General features: G+C 44.0%; 1 protein-coding gene across 2 annotated transcripts in view; it reads left to right on the forward strand.

The window, feature by feature from the left end:
• atp2c1 (ATPase secretory pathway Ca2+ transporting 1) overlaps positions 1-16,600 on the forward strand; it is a 94,207-nt gene that overhangs the window by 12,593 nt on the left and 65,014 nt on the right. For both annotated transcript variants that reach the window (XM_063198638.1, XM_063198639.1), the window contains exon 2: positions 15,073-15,177. In XM_063198638.1, coding sequence (XP_063054708.1) covers positions 15,073-15,177 — 105 coding nt within the window. The remainder of the gene's footprint in view (positions 1-15,072; positions 15,178-16,600) is intronic.

Here is a 16,600-nt window from a genome sequence, read left to right on the forward strand (position 1 = left end):
TATCTTTTTAATTCACAATATTTCCATCTTATACAGCACAATTTTAGTTGTGGACGCGTTGCGGTAATGAGAAATTTACCATTAAATGTAAAAAAAATGACAAATTGAGTAATAGAAGTAGGGATTTGGAATAATGAGCAATATAGTAAATAAAAAGGTGCTTTTATTGATATATTTTCTATTTTAATACAGTTAACTTTAATCATAAATATGCTTTGTGACACCTTTTTCTCGTGATTTCGTGAGAATCACCCAACCGTTGGCAAATACACACACACACACACACACACACATTTGATTCATTTATCTTCTGGGGAGAAAAAAAACACAGCATTTTATTTCCATATTGAGATCATATAATAAATGTAATCTTGAATCTCTGCAATCAGATTGATCGCTGCATCCATTGCCCATTGTGTGAGCAAATCGAAGCAGATGTCAACAGGTGAAATGGGTAGCCGTCTGGGAAAAATGTACAAAAACCAGCGCTTCACACCTCTGATGGATTGCAAGGTTATTTCACTATGACTGGAAGACTGAATACTGGAAGAGTGTTTTGAGGCGGGGGAAGTATGTTGAGGAAAGAAACCTGAGAGTCGGTGACTGGAGTGAGGGAGACCAAATTGGCAGAGAAAAATATCTTGGAGAGCAGGCAGCTGTTGTGACGTGCGATGCCTCTGAAGTCTTCCTCTTCAGGTGCTAACATGTTCAAAAGACATCTGCCATGTTGGCTGTCCGACTCATGTTTAATTCTGCTTTAATACTGCTCCCTCTCACCCGAAGGAGCTGTGCGCCTGACAAAAGCAAACATATTGCATGGGTTACTTTTTGAAAGTGTCTCCCGAAGCGCCTGTTGAATAAATGCTGGCCTTTTGTCTTCTTTAGGATAATTTGCCTTTGCGCAAACACAGCAGCTCCGTTTTCTCTTTGGTTGGAAAGTTGAAACGCTCTGACATTCACACTTTACTTCAGATGTTGCCAATGTCACTGGTTTGGATGTTCAGGGGAGTCACCTTTTAAACACTGCCAATTCTTTTTTAAAGATACTTTGTTCAGCTTTTTAGGCCTTTATTGTGACAGGACGATTACAGAGGGACAGGAAATGAGCGGGGGGAGAGAGACGGGGAAGGTTCGGCAAATTACCCGGGCCGGAATCGAATCGTAGTAACCTAGTGCCATAACGTTAGGTCATGGCAGGGCCAAACTGCTAAGGTTGACATGGCTGGCAGTTGCCCACTGCTGCTTTTTGATCTAAATGTTCGTCTACAGTTGAAGGATATTTCTTGTCTTTTATGGGAAAAAATGACATGACTACCTCAGATTTTGTGTGCAGTTTCCCTAAGGCCCATTCCCTCAAGCCTGTCCTGACATTCCTTCAACCCTGCCTGCAACACCTCTTGTCTGTTATTTCCCCCTTTCTGAAAATAGATGACAGTTTTGACAGCAGGGCTGCATTATTTCCTTGTTCCCTCTGGATTTGATTTCTCTAGAAAAAAAAGACCTGTTTGAGAAGGTTGTCTTCACGCCGGGTCGCATGTGATGAGCTTCTATGGAATGAGCCTGTCCTATGTTTATGTTCTTCCTTAGAAGCCATTTAAAATGCTGATGAGGAAAGTGGAACAGATGCCAAGCAAGAAAAAAAAAAAGAAGCCCCATTGGGAAACTCCAACTCCCATTGTCATTATGACACAGCACTCCACAGCACACAAGTGAACACTGCATACTGCACACAACGAAATTGCATTTTATGCCTCACCCGTGCAAGGGGGCAGCCCCCAATTGTGCCCCAAGGGAGCAGTGCGGCGGAACGGTGCCATGGAGGAGGATGGGGGAGGGCACTGATTAATTACTCCCCCCACCAACCTGGCGGGTCAGGACTCAAACCAGCAACCTTTGGGATACAAGTCTGACGCCCTAACCCTCTACATAAATACAGTTGCTCTATTAGCTCTTTTGCAAGCAGAATTTATCGCCGCAGTCCTACACTTAACCAACTGACTATGTCCACTTTTGCAGTGGAGGTCTATCACCGGCAGGCCAAGCTCTGACCTTGAACCCTCCCAGACAAGGTCTGTTTAGACTCCTCCTTCAGTTGGGGGACACGTACTGTCAGCAGGGGGGCAGCGGCAGATCACGGACAATTCAGCCTGGGAGAAATATACGTTGATCGCGGCAAGGGGTCTTCTCTGCGCTAAAAGGGCGGACGTGGTCGTGGTGGTTGTTTGGGCACTTGATCTGCCGCTACCCCCCGCTGACAGTGCGTGTCCTCCAACTGAAGGACGAGTCTAAACCATGCTTAAGACAAAACATGCTGGAGGCCTACTGTAGATGGCCATGACTACACCGCATTCCACTTTATTATGCAAATGACATTTTTCGCTGTTTCCCCAAATAATCAATACAAATGACAGTCGTCATAATTTTCAAGTCATCAGCCATTAGAGTACAATTGTTCCACATTATTACGCAAAATAGTTTTGTAGTGTTGTAATCCAAATTTCTTTCTTTTTTTCCCTTTTACATCAAAACAGTTGGAATTTGGTACCTTCTAAATTACATTTCAATGTTCAATACTTGGTGATAAGCTCTTTGTCTTAGTAACTGGAATGCTGCGATTAACATTGAAGTCAATGGCAGGGCATTGCATGGGAGTTATGGAAGCCCAGATATCCTTGATGCTTTGCTCTCAGCTGTTTTTGTTTGTTTGGTCTGGTGACCCACACTTCACTCTTCAATATACCCGTAGATTTCCATGCCACGTTTAGGTGCTTTGGAGGTGATGACATTCTAACGCACCAGACATAAAACCCCATTGAAAATGAATGGGATGCTATTAAACGCAGCATTCCAGTTACAGCTTATGACCAAGTTTTGAACATCGAAATGTAATTTAGAAGGTACCAAATGCCAACTGTTTTGATGTCAATGGGAAAAAGAAAGAAATTTGGATTGCAACACCACAAAAATATTTTGCGTAATAATTTGGAACAGAGCATTTTGGGCATTTTAAGTTTTTTATTATTTAAAAAAATACCGTTATCATTGGAAGGTTCATTCAAAAACTTTTGAATTGTACTCTAATGGCTGATTACTTGAAAATTATGACGACTGTCATTTCTATTGACTATTTGGGAAAAGGGAAAAAATGTCATTTGCGTAATAATGTGAAATGCGGTGTAATGTCAGCCCAGCTCGTATATTGGACTGTGAATTCTCTGAGGCCCAGCACTGCCGAGTGCTGTCTGTGTGTGTGCAGCCATGGCCTTTGGACCTTAACCCAGCCTATTTCCACCACACGAGAGAGAGAGACACACATTCAGGTCAGACTTGACTCGCAACCCACTCCTCTGCTCTGCAGGCCTCGGGTCAATATGATATGCACAGTGGTGGGAGGGTGGATAGCCTGTGGACCCTGAACAAGGAATCAACCAGCAACACAGTCTATTAACTATTGAAGAGGAAATGGTATGATGAGAATTGGCTGTCTACACACGTGCACGCGGTTTCTTTTTTTCCTGCGTTATCAGTTGGCTGATAGTCCTCCTGATTGCCCTTAAGCAGTGGATGTTTGTCAGTCAACGTTAGTGTTCACTTCAGCCAAGGACATACATGGGTAGTGGGCTTGACCCTCTGGTGGAATGAATCTCCGCCTGACTCATCTTATCATGTGGACAGTGGCTGGGCACAAGACACAAGTAGTGACCTTGGTTATGTTTCTGGGAGTGAGCTGCTGACCGCCATTTTTGACGGGGCGAAGAGAAATGGTGCAAGGAAACTTCGGCTGCCTGGCTGATGTATGAAGCTGTATTTTATCTTTCATTCAAATCCAAATCGACTGTAAGGGTTTTTATGCTGGACATTCCAATTTCTGCTCAGTTTAGCAGTCAAGAAACCTGTCAAGTAGCCTAGTATTGTTAATCAGCTGCTTTAAAAATATAAGCTTATATTTTGGGGGGCTTTTTGGGCCTGTATTTGAGATGGAACAGTTGAATGTGTGACAGGAAGCAAGTGGGGAGAGAGAGACAGGGAAGGGTCGGCAAAGGACCCGGGCCGGAATCGAGCAGCGGTCGCTGGTGTTGTAGTATTGCAGTGCCCTACCGCTGGAGCTACGGCAGGGCCCAACATGTTCATTTGTAAGCAACTGAACTTCTTCCAGAACATTGGTCATAAACTGATGTAAGCTCTTTGTTGCGGCATAGAGCCTGTTTCAAGATCCAAGAGGATCAGTAGCTGTATTCTGAGATTTATTTGAAGCCCTCCATCTTCACTTGGGCGTGATTTGTGGATATAAATGATGGTGGTGTTGGCCTAATCTTGTGGTCTTGTGGTTGGCAGTCTGTATTGCCAAAATTTGCCTTTAGGGAAGGATCAAAGTGGATGGTATGTCTTTGGAAAGGAAACAATTCACCTGCTCAAATTGGAAGGCCTACAACTAGTCTAGTAGTGAAAGTTGCCTTTTCAGAAAGGCCCCCTCTCACAAGGGGTGCGTTGAGCCGTGCCGAGCTGAGGCTGCTACTTGTCCTCCTCCTTGAGAGAACGAGATTACGTTTCTCTCCCGGGCCGGCGCCTGTCCTCTCAAGGTACAGTATAGTACAGTACAGGACCACCAGCATGTGCGTGTGAATGCGTGCGGGCATGTGTGCGCGCGAGTGCGTGCGCGAGTGTGTGAATGCGCGTGTGTGTGTGTGTGTGAGAGCTCGGCTCAGCTCTCCTTCTTGCTTCATTCATCAGTTGGGGAGATTGTGAGGTAAAGGCGGGTTCATCTGCTGGAGGGCCATAAGCACCTGCCACTCCTGATTAGCAGCAATCCCCTCCACTGGAGACTAGGCCAACCACACACACACACACACACACACACACACACACACCACACACACACACACACACACACACACGCTCCGCTTATGCAACTCACTAGCCCGGCGTCTCTCCCAGCACTTGTGGCCGGTCCGCTGAAAAGGAGGGAGCTGGAATGAACGACAAAAGAGAGAGACCAGGTCAGTGCAAAGAAACGAGTAAATGGGGAAGGAGGGCAGGTGAGATGTGGCGGAGGAGGGATAAGACACATTTACATTAAGTTACATTACACTTTGCGAACGCTTTTATCCAAAGCAATATACAGTATTGTTTACATTCCCTGGAGCATTGTGGGGTTAGGTGCCTTGCTCAAGGGTTCTTCAGCCTTGGATGGATGGTGTGGGGGAGAGGCAAGGGTGGGATGCGAACCTGTGACCTTAAGACCACCTCCCTACCCATTAGGACACGGCTGCCCCGGGAATGCTGTCAGTCCTCTTTAGACTGAGGACGAGTAGAACAGAGTAAAGGTACACCGAGAACTCGGACGCAGAAAATATTCGGCAGAAAATGCATAAAAAAAAGACAATTTCGGTTTTCGGCCGAAAGCCAATTGAGTGGCCGAATCGGAGGCCGAATAGAAAATGAATTGAAAATGGGCATTCATTTCACTAATTTCAGTTCTACTCTAACATTTGAAGACTTCAAATACAGGTACACATTCATTTTCATTAAAAAAAAATGTCTAAACATTTATTGTAAGCCGTAGATTTAAGCAATACTTAAACGTTGTGAAAAATCTATCTTTTGATAACTTTTAACTGAATTGTAATATTCGGTTTCGGTATTCGGCCAAGTGATTAGTTATTATTCGGTTTCTTTTTCGGCCACAAATTTTGATTTCGGTGCACCTCTAGAACAGAGCGCTGGTCTATTCTGGTATGTACGCCTCTGGTATTCCGATACGCAACGCTGTGGGCCATACCTAGCTTGTTGAGTGAAACTGGTCTGTTGGTGATTTGTCAGGTTTGTTACTTGTGGCTACTATGCTGCCTATTGATTTTTGTGGGGTGGTTATTCCTGTACTGTAGAGTGCTTATGATTTTATTCCACATCAACTTCAGTGCAATGATTCGCTGTTATGAGTTTGATTTGCACATCAACTGCCCCAAAGACAAAAAATCGATGTGCTGAAATGTTCCGCAAGCATCACTCACTTTCATTGCATTGATACTTTGCAACTGCTGAAAGGACAGCAATTCATAAGTTAGATAGCAGCAAGCTGTAGGCTAGTTGGACACTTCATTTTTATCCTATTTCTCACAACACCCACAGCAGTGATGATGTTGTTTTTAGCCTGTGCCATGGAGAAAGGTAAAAGGGTGGTTTTATGGCTTATTGCTGTGGTGATGGATTATTGATTGTGCAGTAATACGCTTGCAGCACCAATGCTATGCTCCCTGCATTCATTTAAGCCATCTGTAGTCAGTGCTAGTGTAGTAGAGCGAGCTGTAACGATACACCCAACTCACGATTCGGTTCGTATCACGATTTTGGACCTACAGTTTACCTACAGCACTTTAAGTCTTGTTGCCAACAACCGGCCTTTCAGTGAACGGGAGAGGAAGTTGGGAGGAGGGACACACATTTCAAACCTAATCATCAGAGCTCTCCCCTCCAACCACTGATCTTTTTTTTTCTGTTTGCGATTGGGTAAAATATGACACGTGGATATCAGATTCCGGCGGAGTTTACCCCTCCCCTCCTGTAAGCGATTCTCAATTTGACCATTTGACCCTCTGTACGAATGAAATTAGTGTAGTGCGCTGGGATAGTAAGACTACTGCCTACTACTGTGCAACCATGGTGCCGGATATGCTTTTGAGGTCAGTGGGTCGTACTGGATTCATGGTGATTGTTCCAGTTGTTGAACCGCCCACTGTGGTTTGGCCTCTGTGAATTGTGGTTCATTTTCCATTCATGGTCTGTTTTCCATGTCAAGGTCTGTTTCATGGTTTTGTCTTCTAGCTTAAGAGCCTCATTACTTACTGGGTCATTCCACGCCAAATCAACAAGAGCCCGCGCACTTAGGTCTCAAAAAATTCTGAAAATATTACCAAGTGTACCCGTGGTACTTAAGAGAAACACTGTAAATTTATTTGAATGAAAGATGTATACTCTCCGTGTTACAGCCAATTTTACTGGGGGAGGGGGGTGCCCATTTTGTTCTCACACTTTTTTTTGTCAAAGTTCACAAGCCCGTAGCTCAATAACTAAACCATGTAGGAAGCTCAAATTTGGCATGCTGGTACATAGATAGGAATAATTTGTTGCTAATCTGTCAGTTTTGGTCTGTATGATCCTGCATTTACATTTAATGTAAATACTAAATAATCAAATGCAAATTTTGCCCGGACATGATCACCCTTGAGTCCCTGTGCAGGGGTGCAGGTATCCCTTTCAATTTCAATGATTTCAGGAGCGTTCAATGTGGGAGCAGGTTCGCACACCAAAAGAGACAGTAGGTCAGGCACAAAGAGTCATGTTGTTACTTTTTTTGACCAGCAGATGGCAGCGGAAGAAACGCATAGAAAACATATTGCTCTCAATGTGCATGTTTTCCATGTTCAGGTTGGAAATTAAAAAAGAAAACATAACATAAGACAAGTCTCATTGGCATTTTTAAAAAGAAGAATTCATGTGGACAATCTGTGGACAATCCCACAAGGGGTTCTGGAGCTCTGAAAATGACACCCAAAATGATTTGTCAGACTTGTGAGGTCTTCTGGTCAAACACTGATGGGGTTTCCTTTCTATTTATAGCTTTTTATGAGAGTGTTCCCACTTGTCTCTACAAGGGGAAAAATCAGGAGGCTATGTTGGGCACAAATATGTCTTCTGAAGGCCTAAACAGAGCACAGCCAAAAACTCCAGTACAATTTGTATCATCTTTGAGGGAATGCTATGACGATGCAGGATCATACAGACCAAAACTGACAGTTTAGCAACGAATTATTCCTATCTATGTACCAGCATGCCAAATTTGAACTTCCTACATGGTTTAGTTATTGAGCTTCGGGCTTGTGAACTTTGACAAAAAAAAGAGTGTGAACAAAATGGGCACCCCCCTCCCCCAGTAAAATTGGCTGTAACACGGAGAGTATACATCTTTCATTCAAATAAATTTACAGTGTTTCTCTTAAGTACCACGGGTACACTCGCCTCCAAAAGAGTTGTCGCCTACCCATCTGTTTGGAATAACAGCTAATAACCTGACTTTCAATTAATCACTTGGCTTCAGAAGTCACTCATATGAAAGCTACAACCCTCTCGAATGAAAATGTATGTACAAAAATAAATTTCATGCACCAAAGAAAGATTGACCCTTTAATGAACACAGACAGGGCAGATTTTGACAAGACAAAAGTTTTGTCGCCTATCGAACATAATGTGAAAATGAGCAGATAAGTCACTTCAAATACGCAGATCGGGTGTCATACTTAATCACTGGTTCACTCACACCTCTCCAGAAAATCAACTTTGGCCTTAGGTGTATGTTTACGGTCATTGTAATCATGGAAAGCAACACAATGAAAATCAATGGAGTTCAATGAGAGATGGTGACATATTTGCTATTCGTAGAGCAATACATTTTTAACTTCATGATGTAATCAATGATAAAAGCCCTCACACACCAGCAGCATGCATGCAGCTCCACATAAGAGCTGTATCCCTCCCATGTTTGACTTTAGGCACCATGTATTTTTTCCAAATTCTTCACATTTAACACCAAAGAAGTCTCTCCCACTGTCCTGTCTCAAAAAAGCCAGCCAAGAGTATGTCAGGCCTAATTCTGACAAAAATGAAGGCTAATGGGACTCATACTCTGAAATCAAGATCCCAAGATCAACCATTTTAGAACTGATAGCATCAGAACTATATGGTGTTGGAGATGAAGAATATGAAAAAAGAGAAATGGTGCCTAAAGTGAAACATGGTACAGATACAGCTTTTATTAGGAGCTGCATGCATGCTACAGGTGTTTGAGGGCTTTTGTCATTGATTAAATCATGAAGTTAAACATGTATTGCTCTACGAATAGCGAATATGTCACCATCTCTCATTGAACTCCATTGATTTTCATTGTGTTGCTTTCCATGATTACAATGACCCTAAACATACACCTAAGGCCAAAGTCGATTTTCTGGAGAGGTAAGAGTGATTCAGTGATTAAGTATGACACCCAATCTGCGTATTTGAAGTGTTTTGAAGTGACTTATCTGCTCATTTTCACATTATGTTCCATAAGCGACAAAACTTTTGTCTTGTCAAAATCTGCCCTGTCTGTGTTCAATAAAGGGTCAATATGTCTTTGGTGCATGAAATTTATTTTTGTGCATATATTTTCATTCGGGAGGGTTGTAGCTTTCATATGAGTGACTTCTGAAGCCAAGTGATTAATTGAAAGTCAGGTTATTAGCTGTTATTCCAAACAGATGGATAGGCGACAACTCTTTTGGAGGCGAGTGTACACTTGGTAATATTTTCAGAATTTTTTGAGACCTAAGTGCGCGGGCTCTTGTTGATTTGGCGTGGAATGACCCTACTGTGTGCCAGGATGTTGTTAGTTTGCTTCCTCTGGTCGTTTCTAACGACAGTAATGTTTACCATGTGCATTGTTTTGCTTTTATTCAAATCGGCCTGTCCTTGTTTTTCCCAATTTGCATGAGCATTTGCATCTCTTCTGTGCGTCAACACCAAACACAGTGGAGATGCCTCCGTCACCAAGACAAGCCTAGAAGCAGGGCTGGATTATCCATAAGGGCCAGTGGCACAGTGCACAGGGGCACCAACCATTCACAGCCAGTTAGGGGGCACCACATGACACAAACTTCATAAATATTGTTCATAAAGGGGGCACCTGAGAGGTGTAGAGCCCGGGGGCACCACAGTGTCTTAATACTGTCCTGCCTAGAAGGGTTGATCTTAAATCATTATCTGTGGTTAAAAAAAACATTTTGCACAAAATACAACCAATATAGATTACATTAATCCTCTATGTTTGTGTTGATGTCAAGGTGGGTATGCATCATTGCACCCCTTCACTAAGTGGGCTGTTCTGTCGATGCATTAAGATAGCGCATGGCCAGAAACGGGACACCCCTATCTCAAGTCCAGTCAACTCTGCTTTATTGTCGGTTTCTTCATATGCACAGGTCATAGGAAATCAAAATCGAAATTACATTTCTCTGTATCCAATGCCAGGGCATTCACAGGACTGACATTAACAGAGAGACATTAGAGTGCAAGAGGGGACCATCTATTCATCATGAAGCAGTCATAGTCAGGCACACACACACACACACACACACACACACACACACACACACACACGCACACACACACACACTCCCCAGGCAACAGCAACGGAAATGGAGTTGGTGTGGTCACAGGGCGGCACATTAATTTATATAGACTGCTTTTTATTAGCACTTATTAAACCCCAACTGTGTTTACTCGCAATGCCATGCCAACCAGATACACATATGTTGTGTCGAGTCAAGTTAAGTGTGCTTTATTGTGTGCGAGAGTGAGATGGAGTGAGAGGGAGAGATGGCATGTTTTTGAAGAGCGACGGGAAAAGCAAAGCAGGATAAAAATGAAACCGGATCTGCTTGTTTGAGGGAGATGATGAGTATGTGTGTGTTCTGTGAAAGACTGTCCTGTGAATTTTTGCGAGTTTGAGCGCGCTGACTCCAGCCCTTGCATGAAATGATAAGATCAGCAACCATATTTCCAAACTCTCTGACAGAGGGATGGACCAACAGACTCGCACACACGCACACAGCGCACACAGCACACACACACACACACACACAGCGCACACGGCACACACACCACAGCTTTGATCTAAAAGCCAACTTCCTGTTCCTCTGCCCTACCTCACTGGTCAGCTCTCGTTTCAGTTCAAGCAGAACACTTTCAACCGAAATCGTGATCGCAATCGCTTTCATGAAGCATCTCTCTCCGCTAACAAGACTTGCCATTTGCCCGGCTGCTCTAACTCTCACTCTAGTCCAATGCTGCGACCAGGGCCATATTAATGCACAGGCTAGATATGGGTGCAGCCTAGGGGCCCCCACCTACCACGGGCCCCCACAGGCTAGATCGGGATGCAGCCTAGGGGCCCCCACAGGCTAGATATGACTACAGGCTAGGACCCCCCACCTGCCAGACGGCAAAAATTGCAGAATTATGACAAGATGTGATATTGAGTACTAGAGATGCACGATATATATATCGGTGCACTAAAACAGTGTTTCCCAACCTTTTTTGAGCCAGGGCACACTTTTTCCCTTCAAAAAATCTCGCGGCACACCACCAACCAAAAATTATGAAATAATGAAAAGGAATTATAGTAGCCGCCTAACAATATAGTCATTCTTATGAAAGTGTCTTGAATAGCAATCAAATAAACACAAAAGTGTTTTTTTTTAATCATCTTTTAAATGTCCTCTTTCAAATAAAAAGTGCACTTAACATGTCCACTTCCTAAGGAAGCTATAAACTTCAAAGTAGGCCTAGGCCTACTATTTACAAATTGTTATTCTGTCCAAAAGCATTCTATTTGCAGGAATACAGAAAATAATGCTTATTCTGACAGTAGCAACGATATTTAGGAAAGATTTCACTGTTACAATATGAATATGCATGTTTAATATCAATCTCTGTTCAATGCCTTGCAAAATAGAACGTTTTCTCTGATTGCGTCTCCATCCACAAAACGCACATTGGCCAGGAGTTGCGCGTGTCCACTATCAGCCTCGTCAAATTGCAACGCAAATTTCTCATGGATACGGATCTTTTCCAAAACCACACTTTCGATGTCAGCAGACATGTCATCAATGTCTGGAAATTGTGTTATTTGAGAGAGGGACTTTGGCTATTTATTTAACCGCTTTAGGTCCAAGCATCTCATTTACAATGGCTTTGCAGGCAGGTAATATTAGCGTCTCTGCCACAGTGTCACTTTTTTTTATTTAGCTACAAGTTCAGCTATGTGGTAGCTAGCTTTAAAGGCTCTCTTGTTTACCTTTTTCCCTCATAAATGTTGCTTGGTTCTCTGTTTGCTTACGCAGGCCAACAAAATAGTCTGCACTCTTGTTTTGTGAAGGGTGTTTCGTTTACATACCAAGCACAATGGAATCGGTGCCGTTGCATCCCACGTACAAGTACCGGTAGTCCTAAATCCAAATGAAATTACTCTCTTTGTATTGACTCGAGCTCACTGCATTTGCCTTCTTTTGACAGCTACTACAATGCAAATACCTGCTGCCACCTAGTGATAAGGAATTATTACATGATTAGGCATACCTGTCAACTTTGAGCTCCCAAAATCCGGGAAAATTCCCATATTTTAAGCCAAAATCCGGGAAATTTTCTAAAGGCCAAATTTTGACAGTCAACAGGATGACAGAGACAGATCGGACGGTGCGTTCTACTTCTGCTTTTCACAACAGTGCGCCTGCAAAGACAGATCCTGTCTAAAATCCCTCAGCACACGTTTTACAGCGTGGAGAAACAATGCAATGAAAACAAAACAATGAAATTAGCGCAATGAGTTTCTTCTTGTTGTTTTGTCGCACAAGTTGTCTGTTCGTGCAAAACTTCGTGCTGGTAGGCCTACAGGTTGTGATTAGGTTAATCGCATGATTCGCTGTTCCGAGGCTGTTAACTGACGGTTTCTGAAGAAAAGAGTGGGCGCACAAACGCTACAGAGCTCGAGGTTGACAGCTCGTATTTTTAAGGAACTTCAATTCTTGGTGGTATCTGGCATACCGTCTTCTGGCAGGTAGCTTGATAAGCAAGACCCCCTGTCTCTCTCTTCAAGAGGGGGTGTGGCTCGTCGGACAGGGCCGTGGGTAGCCTGTGATGGAGTGACCATCACTAGGGTTGTGGGCGTGTTCTGACTAACATGCCAACGAGCCTGGCTCTTTGGTGTAGCGGTCAGAGCCCCTGTTTACTACCCCAGAAGGTCTGGGTTCAAGTCCCAGCTGGGCAACTCTACTCCCCTTCGCTACAAATGGTGTCAGAAGTGGGATGGTACCGTGAGGCCATCGGAAGCGTACCCATGGTGTGTGAGCCGTAATTCCATGTGAGGGACCCCCAGGATTGGTGACCCCCGTGTGAGGGACCTCAGTGATGGGTGAAGCATTGATGATGGGGCACACTGGATGGGAGAAGCATGATGGCAGTTGCGTGAGGTACACCATGAGTATGTGAAGCGCACGGGTGCGCTTCCTGAAGGGGAAGGCAATGTGATGGAGTGACCATCATTAGGGTTGTGGGCGTGTTCTGACTAACATGCCAACAAGCCTGGCTCTTTGGTGTAGCGGTCAGAGCCCCTGTTTACTACCCCAGAAGGTCTGGGTTCAAGTCCCAGCTGGGCAACTCTACTCCCCTTCGCTACATAGCCTATAAATAGCCTACTGGACCGACGGTATTTTTTGAGAATGTGAAAAATCCGGGATATTTCCGGGAAAAAAAAAAATCGGGAAGAAATAGGGAAATGAGTCAAAATTAGGGAGTTTCCCGGGAAATTAGGGATGGTTGACAGGTATGTGATTAGGACGCCAGTCAACAGCAGACACTACATAATGACATATAGGCATTTGCTGATAATAATGAAATCTTTTTTTTTTCTTTTCTTTTTTTTTTTAAAACAAGAATTTTTCCACGGCACACCTGACGATCTCTCACGGCACACTAGTGTGCCGCGGCACAGTGGTTGGGAAACACTGCACTAAAATATCGGCCGATATGGGCTTTTTTATATCGACCCGATATAATGTTTTCCCGATCGGTTAATTTAATGAAAACGTGGGAACTGCGTTCAAGTCGAGTAGAGACTTTTACTTTATATTTTCATTCAAGCCGGGTAGGCAAAACAAGCTTCTGACAGAGATTCTAGGAGTATTATCAAATATTCTTTTAATTCATAATAGACCGTCTCTGGTATTATCTTATCCAGTCTCTCTGCCTGTGTGATGCTGTGACTTGGCGTCTCTTACCACATGACCGAGTCACATGACCGCCAGCCAGGCAATGGCTTTTGTTTTTAATGTTTGAATGGACTATGAGTGAAACATGAACTGAGATCTATTGAGATTATATCAATATATTATATTAAATATGAAAATGTGAACATATCGGTATCGGCCCTGAGAAGCAGGTAATTATCGGTTATCGGTATCGGTTGAAATTTGTCATACCGTGCATCACTATTGAGTACAGTTTTGACACCGTCTATATCATTTGTTGGAAAATTTGCCTTCTGGAGGGGGCCCCACTGCAACCTGTATGCCTAGGGGCCCCAGGGGCCATCTTAATCCGGGCCTGGCTGCTGCCTAATCAGTGTGGCACTCCTGGGCTCCCTGATTGGGTTACTATGATCCATCTCGCCCTCCTATCTGTCTCCATCCCCAGACACAGCGGTGGGTCGGTCAGTCATCTGGTCTCATGTCATTTAGCCGCTGCCGGTTCCATAAAGACCTATGATGAAGGCTCTGAGGGCTGGGTTGCTGTCTGATTGTCACTTAGAGTCCTTTGTTGGTGTCGATGACAGACAGAAGCGTGTAATGCATGGGTGGGGATTGGGGAACCTATCATGGCCTGCGGTCCATCTACGGCCCCTGAGGCCGGAGTATCCGGCCCCCGATTATAATTTTAATGTTATACGATTTCACATGAAATATGACATGTTTTGTAAGGCAATATTAGAAATTACATTTGCAATTGCAATACAATGACGTTACATTTTCAGGGGACCTAATGAAGGTGTGGTCTGTTGTAAAGGTTGCTGCCTCCAATAAAGACAGAAGTGTAGGGGAACATCCTGGTTTGTGTTCATAGTACGGCCCTTGAAAGACCATAGAATTTGAAGTGGCCCCTCGAATGAAAAAAAGTTCCTCATCCCTGGTGTATTGGAAGCACCTCTGCTAAAAGTGAGTGGGGGGAGCAGAACATTACAGCCTAATCCAGGTTTTATCGTCGTACTGTAATGTCATTTCACCCAATCCATGTGCACAGCAAGGGATTATTGCCTGATTGTTATAAAAAGGGTTAATCTCTCTCATTGTTGTTGTCCGCTGCCTGCATATATGCTTACTGGAATGCAGCTCATCATATCAATGGTTTTTTTTTCCCCCCGTTTAAGCCTGCCCCTGGTACAAAGTAAATATGCTCTCCTCCTCTCTCTTCTCCTATTGGTTTGAACAGCTTGCAGAGACACCCCCAGATCGTGAAGATGAGACCATGGTGCCAGTACTGACCTCCAGAAGAGCCAGCGAATTACCGGTCAACGAAGTCGTGTGCACCCTGCAGGTAAGGCCTTATTGCTCTAATGTGATGTAACGGAGCACCCCCATAGTGTGACTTTTAGTCTCTCGCACTGTCAGAGGCTAGTTCATTGGGGGGATGGAGAAACGATGGTGGAGGTTGTCCCATGTCTCGGTCTCTGTCTCTCTCTTTCTCTGTCTCTGTCTCTGTTTCTCTACCATATCTTTTTTCACAGGATTTTGTGTAACAGAATGTATGCTGCGGCCAGGCACTGCTGTAGATCTAGTCTCTGAGAGTAAAAATAAGAGTGTTTTCCCTGAAATATCTGCTGGAGTCATCTGGATGTACTTGACTGCTTCGCTTTGGCAGGGCAGGCTGAAGCTAATGAGCCAGATTGGCTGTGGCCTTGCAGAGACACGGCACTCGACACACACACACACACACACACACACACACACACACACACACACACACACACACACACACACACACACACACACACACACACACACACACACACACGCGCGCGCGCGCGCACGTACACGCACTCATCACAAACCCCCCCATGGCACTGTGTCCTCCCCAACCCGCCTCATGCCTCCATGGCCACCCTGCCGTGCTGAAGACACTTCCACTCCCCTGTCAGGCCTAATGAGACGAGCCAGCTCGGGAGGCTCTGCTGGTTAGAAGGGGGCAATGGCCCTTGAAGCGGCATGCACAAGCAAGCAAGTGAAACAACATGTCTTGTTTACTGGATTACTTGCTGTTTAAGTAGTAGTCCATATTATGTACACTGGGTCATGCAGTCAAGCCTGAAGCTTAGTGGCTACTATTATGGTTTTTGTAGCACTTAAACCAGGGGTGTCAAACTCAAATTGACTGAGGGCCAAAATCAAAATCTAGAACGAAGTCGCGGGCCGAACTCAACAATTATTTTTTTTAAACGCCTATGCATAGTTAGATTTCACATGCACACATACACTCTTTCTCATCACATTAGTCTGTTCAAATGTGTCTGCACATCCTGTGATACCGCAAATTTTATGTTCAAGTTGTGTTACGCTATACATTGATGGTGTATGTGGGCCAACTGTAATACACATTTGAAATGATCTCGCGGGCCGAATAAAATGGCTCCGCGGGTTTGACATCCCTGACTTAAACCCTCACAAAGAAATTAAATGGGCCACAGGCAAGTTTGCCTTCATTGATCAGGTTACTGTACAGTTGTGTTTCATGATGATTTTTTTTAATTGCTTATTTGAGAGCGGATTTTAGTTATTTAATTTTTTTCTGTACTTTTACACCCTCACCCACCCATTCAAATAATAATGATTAGAGTGGCGGGTACTGTGGAGTCAAGTCAAGGTCTAAGTTTCAGAACAAGTAAACGCAATATTTGGGTGAAATATGTCACAGAAGTTAAATGAACAGCTCAATACCAGATGCAGGGTTGTTCCTTTTTAAT

This window comes from Engraulis encrasicolus, chromosome 5 (genome assembly GCF_034702125.1).
Source record: "Engraulis encrasicolus isolate BLACKSEA-1 chromosome 5, IST_EnEncr_1.0, whole genome shotgun sequence".
Lineage (NCBI taxonomy): Eukaryota > Metazoa > Chordata > Actinopteri > Clupeiformes > Engraulidae > Engraulis > Engraulis encrasicolus.